Here is a 13,044-nt window from a genome sequence, read left to right on the forward strand (position 1 = left end):
TGAGGGAGGAACCCCCACCTACTGAAAATGTTTATTTCAAAATACCTATTGCCATCCTTGAGCAAGTAAGAGTTAACCGCTATGCAGGAGATGGAAAGATTCATCCTAATATGCATTGGATCGTTATAAAAGAATTATGTGGTATATTCAAGCTTTTAGGTTTGCCAAATAGGGAGGTTAAGAAGAAGATATTCCCTTGTCTTTGGTGGCAAATGCATTAGCATGGTTCAAGCTATTGGATTATCCGCAGTCATGGAACTAGAAACAACTAAAATCTGCCTTTCACTCAAAATTCTATCATATGCACTTGATTCATTGTAAATGGAATTTTATCTATAACTTTTGGCATCATTAAGGAGAAAGTATGGTTCAAGCTTGAGGGAGGCTTAACTCATTAATTCCTAGATGACGTAATCATGAGCTCTCTATAGAATTTTTTGTTCATGATTTTTATGCAAGACTTTCTCTTTGCGATAAAGAAATGCTTGATGCTTCTTCTGCTAGTTATTTTACAAGTAAATGTATTGATTACAAATGGGATCTTATTGAAGGATTCAATGCAATGCTAAACATTGGGAAGTCAACCAAGGTAAAGAATCAGGTATAAATCTTGAATATGATTGTGTTAAGTCTTTCGTTGAAATAGATTTTTTTAAAGGACTTAGTGCTAAGTATGGACTTGATTCTCAAATAGTTGCCAACTTCTATAAATCTTTTGCTGCTCATATTGATCTCCCTAAGAAGAAATATTTAAATATCATGAACCCATTAAATATACTTGTAAACAAACTATCATTGCTAATAATGAAAGGGATGATCGGTTTTATACCCTTAGTTGGGTACCACTCGTCAGGATTGCACCTAGTTTTGGAAAACATGCAGTCTTGCCCAACTCAGTTCGATTATCTTGTGCTTTTGCCCTTCCAGCACGGCTCCGTCCAGTCAGCGCCGTTTGACCGTAAGCGGCGCTAGATTTTGGACATTTTTTGCCCCTATCGGTGCTACACTTAATACCCTTTCGTCCTCAGTGAGCTCGCGCAAAAAACAGAGGAGCAAAGCAAAGCCGGCAAGGCGAGGCCTGGCGAGGAAGAGGATGGAGCGGCACAGCACGGCGAGCTCGGGCTCCTCCAACTACTCGCAGATGGCCAGTGAGGTAAGTGAACATCAGTGTGTGCCTTCCTCCACCCCCAGTTCGTTCTAGGGTTTCTAGGGTTTGTGATATTTGGGGGGAAATTTTGAGTTTCCTTCCCTTCCATTTGGTTTAGGTTGATGGGGCTAATATTGTGCAGCTCGTCTCTGAGTTCTATCTTCCCGATGACACCTATTGTGGATTGGAGTATCGTTCAAAGCATCGTTACCCTGGTCACAGCCTTGTTCCTGCCCGCCGTGTTTCCTGGGGAGGGGCAAGCACTGGCCTCTGGTTTTTACGGTGTCCTTTAGATGTAAATTTTGTGAATTTGAGCATATATTAGTTATTTTTTATGAAACATCAAATGTTTGGTTAATGTGATGTGCAATCAGTTACCACAGGGGTGTCGGTGGGTGGTTTGGGTTTATCCTCCTCCTCCATTGCGAGTTGCCCTGGCTTTTGAAGACCTGCATGTAGAGGTAGAACAGAGCTGGATCAAAAGTCACAATTTCAAGAAGGAAAACCTTGAGTTGTCAAGGAAGAATCGTGTTTTGAAGAAGAAGCTAAGAGGAAGAGATGAGATGATGCTTCTTTTAGCATTGTTGTTTGTAGGAATTTGTGTTATATTGTTGTTTGTGTTGCAGTTGTATCAGTCTACTTAGTATGATGTATTTGAAGATAATGATGCACTGTTGTGGTCAAGATGAAACATCTTATTTTGTTTCTGCAAACTAGATGTTTAGTTGTTCTTGACTTTCATTAACACTTGGAGTTCCAGGAGCAGTAAGGGTGTCACTTGCTACCCTACGTCTACTGCCAGCCCTAGTTCTAGACCTTGTCCCTCCAACAGTGGGATTAAAACAAGATGGCTTAGATGTAGAGGGCCTAGAAGTAGATGGGTTGTCAAACCTGTGTGCTCTAGTTCTCTGTATCACTGTGATTTCTAAATTGCATGGCATAGTTTCTGCATTTGTTGCAAACATCACACCTAACTCTGGATCACACTATACAGGGACCCAACAAAGATTGCTACTATCCCAATATCTCATCTCAACAGCATCAAACAATCCCCATGGATACTTGGCACAAATGACAGCCCTAAAATCCTGGTATGTAGTAGTGTTCTCCACAAACAATGGAAATGTGAAGCCACAATCTTTTCCTTTAGTACCCGCAAAAACTAGAACAGTGGTCTCCATTCTAATAGAAAGATAGAACGCGATCGCTGGATTCATCCTATGATAAAAAACATGACATCTCCCGTGAAAAAGGAACAAAACCGAGCCTAAAGCATCGTGGAATCAATCCTACAGCAGTGAACACGAGCAGATCTAGGTCTGATACTTACCCCGCAGGAATTTCCCGTGCGGATCCGCTGCCCTTGTCGTCGTGGGCACCGCCACCGTTGCCTTGTTCGTGCTCCCGTGCATATCCGCTGCCCTTGTCGCCGTGGATGCCGCCACCGTCGCCTTTTCCACGCTCCCATGCAGATCCTCTGCCCTTGTTGTTGTGGACGCCGCCACCGTCGCCTTGCCCGTGCTCCCGTGTAGATCCGCTGCCCTTGTTGTTGTGGACGCCGCCACCGCCGCCTTGTCTACGCTCCCGTGCAGATCCGCTACCCTTGTCTCCATTGGCTCCACCAACACCGCCGCCTTCTCCGCGCTCAAGTGAAGATGTGGTGTCCCTACGGCGGCGGCCGCGGCCGCCGACGCTTTCTTCGGTCTCCCCCATCGCCTGGCAATGGATCTGGCAGTGCGGATTTCGCTGCCGCCAAGCGAGCTAGGGTTGGTGAGAGAGAAATAGAGATAGTGGGAATGGTTAGGTCGACCGGGGGGCAAGCAATGTCCAAAATCTAGCGCTACTTACGATCAAATGGTGCTGACTGGACAGAGTCGTGCTGGAAGGGCAAAAACACAAGGCAAGCAAACTGAGTTGGGCAAGACCGCGTGTTTTACAAAACTACGGGTATCCTGTCGACGGTGACACAACTAAGGGCACAAATACAATTATTCCATAATGAAATACAAGTTCATACTATTAATCTTGTTTCACCTACTTTTTATATTAAGAAAGCATATTTTCCTGTTAGGATTGAGGAGCACTCTATGGTAACAATGATGGTTACTAAAAGCTATATTAGAGCATCTAAACATTATTCTGAACAAATTAAATTTAAACCTCAAATAGCCATGGCTAAAGATCTTGTAGCTGGAAATGTTGACGGACATGTTATTCAATTCTGTGACCAAGCCTCTAACGTTGTTATGGAGAACAAAATTGCTAGGGTTGTTGGCATGCCTGTTATTCGGCTAAGATTGGCGATCACTGTTATCATGATTTATGTGACATGGGTGCTAGTGTAAGTGTCGTTCGTTTTTCTCTATATCAAGAGGTTATACATTTCACCTTATGAGATGGAAGATATTGATATTACTATTAAACTTGCAAATACATATACTATCTCACCTCTAGGGATTGTTAGGATGTTGAAGTTCTTTGTGAAAAAACTAAGTATCCTACTAATTTCTTAGTACTTGGTTCTAAACAAGATAACTTTTATCCCATAATCTTTGATAGACCCTTCTTGAATACTACTAGTATTGTTATTGATTGCATAAAAGAAAAAGTTACTGTTAAGTTTGATGGAGAATCTCATGAATTTGATTTTTCTATATGTAAGTTGTAGTGTCTCGCTTAGATTCTTGCAACTTTACCACTTATCCCTTCCATACCTAATGTATTGTTAGTGTTAGTACCCTTGGTAATGAGACTTGAGGAGTACACAATGTACTCTTGCTACAACAAACACTTACAGATATGGTGATGGACGGTGTTAGCTTGGTTGCTTTCGGGTAGCAGTCTAAGCAGGGATATGGACGTCATTTTCTTTACTTTGAGCCTTCTTAAGGCAATTGTTGTTCTTTACCTGTCTAAGATTTATTCGCTTCCATTGCATGAGTTGGATCTTTGTCGAAAGGCCCTGGTTACTAAATATTTGTAATCTGGGTTGTGATACCAGCGCTTCATCACATGGCATGCACAGTTTTCACATGTACGTTGTGTGAAAGTGGGGGTGTTGGAACTGATATTATGCGGAGGTTAGCGGAAGTTGCTAGATCTACATTGTGTCGGTTCACGGGCGCTACATTGACTGCCTAAATTTTTTCCCATGATATTCTTGTTTCATTTTATTTTCTATTTTTATTTCCTTTGAACACCCTCAGATTAAATATATGAACTTGAGTGAAGGTAGTTTTGTTTTTATCCGAATTCAAGCGATACTCATCTTTAAACTTTAGTGACTTTTTTAACTTCAACGATACAAGTGAACATTTTTATTTTTATAAATAATCTCAGTTTTAAATGTAACATTTGCGATACAAAATCGTAATCGTGTATAAGTACTTTGGAACATGAATCTATGTCAACAAATTTATGTAACACAAAGTATATAAGAGTAGTTTTCTTTATGCCAACAACTTTATGAATCAATGTCCTAATGAAGCCTAAATATGGTGAGTATTTTGAAACAAATAGAGTACGAACAAGGGTTAGGTCAAACTCTACAAGTGTTATTCTCCTCAATGGTGTGTGCTTTCTTGTGCGGGTAAGCAGGTCGCTCAGATGCATTGTTTCTGCAAGCTTGTTGTAATGGTTTTTGCTTGGTTTTTCGTTAATTAACCAGGCAACCCTCTTCTTCTTTATTAATGAACCAAAATCCTTTGAGGCCTATTTCAAGAAGAAGAAAATCTACGAGCTTTGATGATATGAAATTTGTAACATATTTTAGATTAAACATAGAGAAATCATATATGTTCGATTCTTGCAAAGTAATTTCATAATATAAAAAATTTCTAAATTAGTACTAATATATTATTATACCCAATTTTGAGCTCAACTTTAGTTATGAAATTAGGTAATGAACTGTGAGTTACCATAAAAAAGAATAGTACTCCCTCCGACCCCATTTAATTCACACGACCCCTTCACATGTCCATTCACCATTAACACTGACATTGCGACAGTTAATTAGGACTAGAGGGAGTAATATATTTTTTGTGGCATGCCTAATTCAAGATCAAAGTTCACCTCCAGATTCAAAACTAGGTAAGGTCCAAATTAATGAAGAAGAAAGTGAAAGCTTCAAACCTAAGAGGGTTTTAAGACATTGTGATCCTTTATCTTCATATTTGTTTTTATTATGAACGGAGGGTCTTACTGATCTTTTGGTGCATGGGAAGGAGAGTGAAAATATTTCTGGAGCGGAGGTGTGTAGAGATGCCCCCACTATTACCAATCTCCTTTTTGTTGATGACTCATTTATCCTCATGAAAGCTAATACTCTCGGAGTCTCTGAAACAAGTTTTGGATCAGTATTGTATCACCTCGGGGCATTTGGTGAGTGTTGATAAATCGAGTATGGTTTTTAGTCCAAATACGAGAGTGGAAACCAGAGAACAAAGTTGTTCCATTCTGAATATTTTGACCGAGGCTCTCAATGAAAAATATTTAGGTTTACTAGCTAATGTGGGTTTAGATAAGACCGACTGTTTTTAATATCTAATCGATCGTATTATAAAGAAAATTAGTGGCTGGAAAGAAAAATTATTATCCTCGGGAGGGAAGGAAATTCTTCTCAAGTTTGTTGTCCAAGATATTCCTACATATGGTATATCTGTTCTTTAAAATTCCTAAAAAAATTGCAAAGAAATTATTGACATGATGTCGTAGTTTTGGTGGGGAGATGATCAAGACCAGAGCAGAATGCATTGGATGTTTTGGTGGAGTGTGTCCCAAAAAAACAAAGGATGTGTGTGTGTTTCTATGATATCCATTATTTTAGTTTGGCTTTGTTGGCGAAACAGGCTTCGCGTCTTCTTAAGAACCCAGACTCTTTATCCGTCACTTTTGAGAGCTAAGTATTTTCCTGATGGAGATTCACTGATGAGTTTAAAATGAGATCTTTTTTCTTGGCAAAGCATTATGGCGGGCGTATTCTCTGAAAAATGGTTATATCTAGCGAGTTGGTAATGATCGGTGTATTTGATATTTAGGAAGATGCTTGGATCCCTAATTGTGCTAACAGAAAAGTCATCAACCCAAAATGAAGTCATTGCTATCAAAGATATCAGATTTCATTGACTATGTCTAGCAGTAGGGATGAAGATTTGGTAAGACAAACATTGTGACCAATTGATGTACAACGGGTCCTTTCTATTTGTCTTCCTCAACATGACATGCAAGACTTTGTTGCTTGGATCTATACCAAGAATGAGTTTTTATTTTTTCTGTTTGATCTGCCTATTTCGTCAAATGGGATCACCAACATGGAGAGAAACTTCAAGGCACCAATGGAATGGGTCGAACCAATTTTAATCCCATTTGATGCAAGATTTGGAAATTATCTTGTCTGGCGAAGGTTAAAATATTTATTTGCCGGACATTACACGACACTCTTCCATGTTGTGTTACGCTCGCCAATAGATATCTGAAAATTTCGCCCCTTTGCCCATCTTGTTCTTCTGGTCTAGAAGATACAAAACATTTGTTGTTTCAATGCCAGAAAGCCAAGGAGGTTTGGAGAAGGCTGAGATTGGACAAAATTACTGAGAACTTGTGAAGTTGACCGTGCTGGTGATGTTGTCCTGGAATTTTTACTTCACTTGCGAGATCAAGATTTATCTGTCATGGGCCTCCAGAATACGCGTGAGCTGATTGCCATCACTGCTTAATATTTGTGCATAAGGAGAAGATTCAGGATACTATCCAGATTGCTATGGTGATTCTTGTTCTCATGGCTAATTATTTTCATGCTTCTCCAAATATTTCTATTGGTTTGTGTGTGTGTGTGTGGGGGGGGGGGGGGGGGGGGGGGTTCGCCCATCTGTGGGTTTTGTGAAGCTTAATGTTGAAGCATCCTTTGATCATGGCTTACTTAAGGCTATGACTGGGGCAGTCTCGAGGGACGACAAAGAAAAATTCATTACAGGGAAACTGGAGAGTAGATTGGAGTAGATTGGAAGCTTTGGCGCTTAGGTTCGGTCTATGCCTTGCTCAAAGGGCAGGGTGCATTCGTCTGGTTATTAACTCTTGATGATTTGAAGGTGATTGACACAATGAAAAATGGAGGGCCGTCGTTGGGTGCGGCGGTGTTTGACGATTGTTATTATTTGGCTTCTCATTATCATCTTTCTTGTATTGAAGGTGATTGACACAATGAAAAATGGAGGGCGTCGTTGGGTGCGGCGGTGTTTGACGATTGTTATTATTTGGCTTCTCATTATCATCTTTCTTGTATTGATTTTTGTAGTAGAGAAGTGCATGAGCTTGCTAGGTTGGCTAGATTTTCTCCAACATGGATTGAGGAGCCTTTGAATGAAACTGTTATTTCAAGTGAATAAAGGCTAGGTTTTTTTTATAAAAAAAAGGTAGTTGCAAGTAATCAACAATTGTTTCAAGTGAATAAAGGCTAGGTTTTTTAAAAAAAAAGGTAGTGGCAAGTAATCAACAATCGTGATCAAGATTATGTTCTGGATCAGCTCCTGAGAACTTGAGAGATTATTATATCACCGAATGGGTATGCAAGTGTTGAGCCATACTAAATCACTTAATTGCCATCTAAGTGAATTCATTCATAACTTTCTGTGAGGGCTCGGCAAACACAACATTCACAGAATTATAATGCATGATGAATACCTGTGTAAATGAATATCCTGTTGATGCTGTTATATGTCCAGTTGAAACACATTCCAAGAAATTTTACATTTGTGATGATAAGCAGATTTAACACACTTTAAAAAGGGAAAGAAAACAGAACACCGTACGGGCTAACAAATGGGGCCGCAGATAATTTTTCCTGATACAACTGCATATTTGAATTCTTTGTGCCGCCTTGCTGGCTTTGTAGTCACTGCAGGCCCTGCAAAGTAAAGTTGCTTGTTAAACAAATATCATATTCTATGAAGCTCCTAAAATGGAACAAGTAGAAATAGGGATAAAGTATACACTGCTATGATATACTCCCTCTGTCCAAAATAAGTGTCTCAACTTTGTACTAACTTTAGTACAAAGTTAGTACAAAGTTGAGATGCTTATTTTGGGACGTAGGGAGTATATAAAAGAGCACTAAAACAGTGTCCTTAGTCTCGTATGTGTAAAGATAGAACCCCAAATGAATAACCTTGCCTTCCTGAAGCGTCAACACATGCTAAGAAAATTGTCGATCTTTCAAAGCTTCATTTTTCTTAATCATAAGGAAAATAGTCTTAAGTGACGGTTAAAGCGTGCTGATAATGTCAAGAGAGGTTGGGGTAGACCAAACTTGACATGGGAGAAGTCCATAAAGAGAGATCTGAAGGACTGGAATATCACCAAAGAGCTAGCCATGGACAGGTGTGCGTGCAAGCTAGCTATCCACATGCCAGTACGGGCCAGTTCTTTTGGACTGTGGCTTATGCATAAGCTGCTCTGGAAATAAGCCTCATATAAGCTGTTCTGGAAATAAGTCCATGAGAATAAGCCATCCAGTTCTTTTGACTGAGCTTATTTTCTAAGTTCTCTGATGAAAAGTCTATAGTACCCCTAAACTGTACAAGTATGACCTTTTAACTTATATTTATGTAATTTCTATTGTGTTTATCATAGCAGCAACCTGGACAACTTCATTCATTTTTTTTCCAGAAAACACAAAGGACCTTTGTGCTTCATTCATATTCTCTTCCATTTTAGCAAAGGTATTCTTACTGCCAACTTGCAAAATGGCTAGCAGGACCAAATCAAACAACAATCAAAATGCTAGTGCTTGTATACAAATTTCTGAATGCATTCAGTAGCAACTGCCCTTTTTACAGCAAGTATAAACCTGAAGAAATGTCAACAAAAGTCAGGTACACTTCCTGAATGCGCATGACCACTATACTTCCTGAAACCTGAAGAACTGTCAACAAAAATCAGCTACATCTCTATGTCTACAATCAGAATACTACTCCTAATAATCGCCATGAGATTGTCAAGCATTTTCTGCTCAATGGACAACTAGAGAGCTTGGAGGAAGCTGGCTGGACGGGGGGAGAGCTCGCACACGAGGGTCATCAGCGGCGGCCGGACCTGCAGCGGAGCAGAGGGGAGCTTCGCGGTCAGCAAGCCCGGACGAGGAGCTTTCCGACCGGGGAGGATGCTTGGAGGCATGGCTTTGGTGGCAACCAGAGGGCGCCAACGGAGGCGGAGCTTCAAGCGCTGAGTGCCGACGGCGGTGCCGAAGGGACGGGTGGGTGCGGGGGAGGGGCTAGCCTCCGTCTATGTCATCAGCACTAGAGGGACGGGTGGGTGCGAGGTAAGGGACAAGCAGAGGGGCGGCGGCAGGGGGAACCCTAGCTGAAGAGTTCACTCCTTGTTCGCCAGACAGAACGAATCGATTGATTCAAAAAAATATCAAGGGTCCGTGGCTGGGTACAGGTGACGCCTCACGGTGGCATTTTCCTTGTAAATAGAGCAAACTTCAGTGGTACAAAGCTATACCCCTTTGTTTCTAAGTGGGCCGCCAGCTTATTTCCATTGTGAAGGAGGTGAGGGTGGAAATAAGTTAAGCCCAAGTCTCCAAAACGAGTTCTTTTGTTCTTTTGTCTTAATTTGGCAAAAAGGTCCTATAAGCTGCAAAAGAACTGGCCCTACCATGAGTTGATTTCACGGTCAAGATCAAGCAATTAGTCACTCCTAAAATTCTACCTTCTTCATTGTATAGCCTAATATGGTAGGCAGCTAAAAGTATAGATATTCATATAATGATGAACTGGTAAACAAGGATTCTTTTTCCATTAACTAAATCACAAAGCTGCCATAAAAAAGGCAGTTCTGGACATGAAACTTACCCTGCCAACAATCCCATAACTCGGAAATATCCATTATTTGCCTGTTTCCTTAACATCATCTGAATCTGAGTCACTAGCATTGTACCCTAAAACAAAACAACATGTTACCAATAAACAAAAGAAGCACATACACCTTTTACATGAACAAGTTGAAGATATGAAGGACGCTTGAAATTAGCCAAGGACGGCTAACCTGGGCGTTTATTGCAAACTTTCCAGACTGTAGACCGATATCTTGATGCTTTCTCCATCCAAATTCTAGACTATACAATGAAAAAATTCTTGGTTAGTCAATCAAATATTTGCAGCAATACAACATAACGAGAAGACATGTAATTCAATAGAAGTAGTAAACTGAAACTTCTGCAAGTACAGTAAATGACTGCCTTTTCAGTATCTACTGCCTTTTCAGAATAGCTCATGCTCCATCAACTGAACTGCAAGCCTATTATGTGTTGTTGGTAAACGGTCAGGCTAAAGTCGTAACAAAAAATTGGCAGTCATATATTACCTCCGTCCCAAAATTCTTGTCTTAGGTTTGTCTAGATACATATGTATCTAACACTAAAACATGACTAGATACAGACGTATGTCACGTATCTAGACAAATCTAAGACAGGAATTTTGGGATGGAGGGAGTATATGTTTAAGCTCATGTTTGCGGCATGGACTTCACTTCCCTTTACATGTAGCGAATACTTGTTACCAAAATTTATAACCTTGTGATTATCCGAGGTATCATGTTTGTGTCCATTCATTTGGCTATTAATCAATTTACATGCTCCATGCAATCAAACAGGTTACAGATCTATTTGCGCGGTTCCAGTTTCATGCAACTATATCGATAAGTACATAATTGTGCCACGATGCAAGTACTAGCATAGCAAGAAGGCAAACATGCTCAAGGCACACCTAATTATGTACAAGTTCACTAAAGAAGTTTTGACACTGCCATAAGATTTATGATGCAGGATATAATAGGATTGAGCATAATAAACCGTAGAACATGCAAATCTAGGTTTCTCTCAAGAATCACGAACTTTCATATTCCAAGGCCAGGTATCCAGATCGAGGTCGCTAGTAAAGGCGGCTCCTTCTATTCCAGATTCCATAAAAATCCGGAGCGACAGCGAAGGAAGGGCTCACCTTGTGCTCGTTCTTGTTGACGCCGTAGCCGCTGCGGTACATCTGACCGACGAGGACCTGCATGGCGGCGTCGCCGGCGCGCGCCTCCTTGAGCGTGTCCTGGAACCACCGCTTCGTGCAGTCCAAAACCACCTCCGCGAGCGGCACCCGGTCGTCCTCCTGCATCCCGCATGCCGCCGCCACATCCCGCACCTCGGCCCGTCCAGAGCTGGCCCCGGCGGCGGCGCCGGGACCGGCGGTCCTGGGAGTATCCAGCGGAGCGGTCGGGGTCTTCGCTGCCTTGCTAGCGGCGGGGGAGAAGCGGGCGTAGGGGCGGACAGCGGCGGCTAGGGCGGCGGCTGGGAAGCGCCTGCCCATGCAAAGCTGGGGTTTCAGGGGAAGAGGGGGGGAGAATAGATGGGAGCGGAGGCGGACGGTGGAGTAAAGCAAGGGCTTTTCTGCGAGACGTGGAAAGGTTTAATTTTTAAGTGGAAAAGGTTGGTGGTGCCAAGTACGTAAAAGAGTTAGAATACAATTGCAAAAAGGTTAGAATATACAAATACATAACTGAAGAGAGGAAGATTTACATATTTTTTTATAAATCACTATAAGCTCCCTCGGGATGGAAGCACAGTCGATTGAGGGCATTGATTTCCATTTGGTGCTTAATTTCAACCAGGTCGCTTGTTGGATATTTGGAGGGATCTCCTGCTGGGTGGGCCTTGTTGGTAAGTGGATGGGTCGTGTGGAACTTCGTTGTCAATGGTGGGGGCGATCTTTCCTGGTCAAAGACCGGTAGGCGGTGTGGCATCTTGGAGCCACTCGGGTGAAACATGTCGCTCTGTTGATGTCTTCGTTGTGGTGGGTTGAGGTCAGCTTTGGGGTGGTCGACACTGGTGGTGCGAGGATAGTGAGATTTGGCGAGGAACTGGAGTGGATTACGGGAGCAGTCATCCTTATTGTCGCTTGATGATGCCATTGAAGGAGCTCAGTCGGGGGATGTCGTTATTGTTGGAGGACATCCGCCCATGTGCGTGTGGCTGTCATTGGAGGACCTCCGTCGTCGTCGTCTCTGTTGTTGGAGGATTTTCGCCCTCGCTTCTGTTGCGTGCGGGTGTGTTGATGCTCTGTCTTGGTATGTTTTTATTCACCTTCCATTTAATTTGTTTTTCTTTGGGCTAATGTGTTGTTGTTGTGAGGGAAAAGAAGAAGTCGCCAATGTTGGGCACTGCAAGAGGCGGAGGCTACGTGGGTTATCGGAGATGGGGGAAGAGAGGATCGGTCCGGGGCTGCGTGGCTGAGAGAGAGGAGGATTGCTACTGCTTTGTATAGCTTATGCATGGAGTGTGATTGCTCCAATTTTTTTCATGTTGTATGTTGTGTAGAATCGAAAGTATGTCTAAAGGGGTGATTAGACTACTTGACCAAATAAAACTTATCATTTTCCTAATTTTAGTTGTAGACAAGTTTTAGCAATTCTACCAAGTCAAATACACCCTACACATGAAAGTCTAAGAGTTGTACAGCGGAAAGTAAAGACTTTGCATATGAACGTAAAGGAAGGATTTGAGATTTCAAACGCAATGAAGACATGATGATTTTTGGCGCGGTTCCGATAGGTAGTGCTATCGTACATCCACATTGATGGAGACTTCAACCCATGGAGGGTAACGGTTGTGCAAGTCCACGCAAGGCTCCACCCACGAAGGGTCCATGAAGAAGCAACCTTGTATATTCCATCATGGCTTACGTCCACGAAAGACTAGCTTTACTCGGGTAGATCTTCATGAAGTAGGTGATCTCCTCGACCTTACAAACTCCTTGGTTCAACTCCACAATCTTGAAAGCTCCCAAGTGACACCTAACTAGTCTAGGAGATACCACTCTCCAAAAGATAATAGACTGTGTTATTGATGCTGAACT

The 13,044-nt window shown here is 41.9% G+C and overlaps 1 protein-coding gene across 1 annotated transcript; it reads right to left on the reverse strand.

The window, feature by feature from the left end:
* Positions 1 to 7,796: 7,796 nt before the first annotated feature.
* On the reverse strand, positions 7,797 to 11,564 carry LOC123085621 (uncharacterized). Its single transcript, XM_044507282.1, has 4 exons — positions 11,143 to 11,564; positions 10,190 to 10,259; positions 9,997 to 10,082; positions 7,797 to 8,048 (listed from the first exon to the last, which is right to left on the reverse strand). Exons 1-3 carry the CDS (start codon positions 11,497 to 11,499, stop codon positions 10,030 to 10,032), a joined length of 480 nt encoding a protein of 159 aa, XP_044363217.1. The 5' UTR covers positions 11,500 to 11,564; the 3' UTR covers positions 7,797 to 8,048; positions 9,997 to 10,029.
* Positions 11,565 to 13,044: the final 1,480 nt, after the last annotated feature.

This window comes from Triticum aestivum, chromosome 4A, assembly GCF_018294505.1.
Source record: "Triticum aestivum cultivar Chinese Spring chromosome 4A, IWGSC CS RefSeq v2.1, whole genome shotgun sequence".
In the NCBI taxonomy this organism is placed as follows: Eukaryota; Viridiplantae; Streptophyta; class Magnoliopsida; order Poales; family Poaceae; genus Triticum; species Triticum aestivum.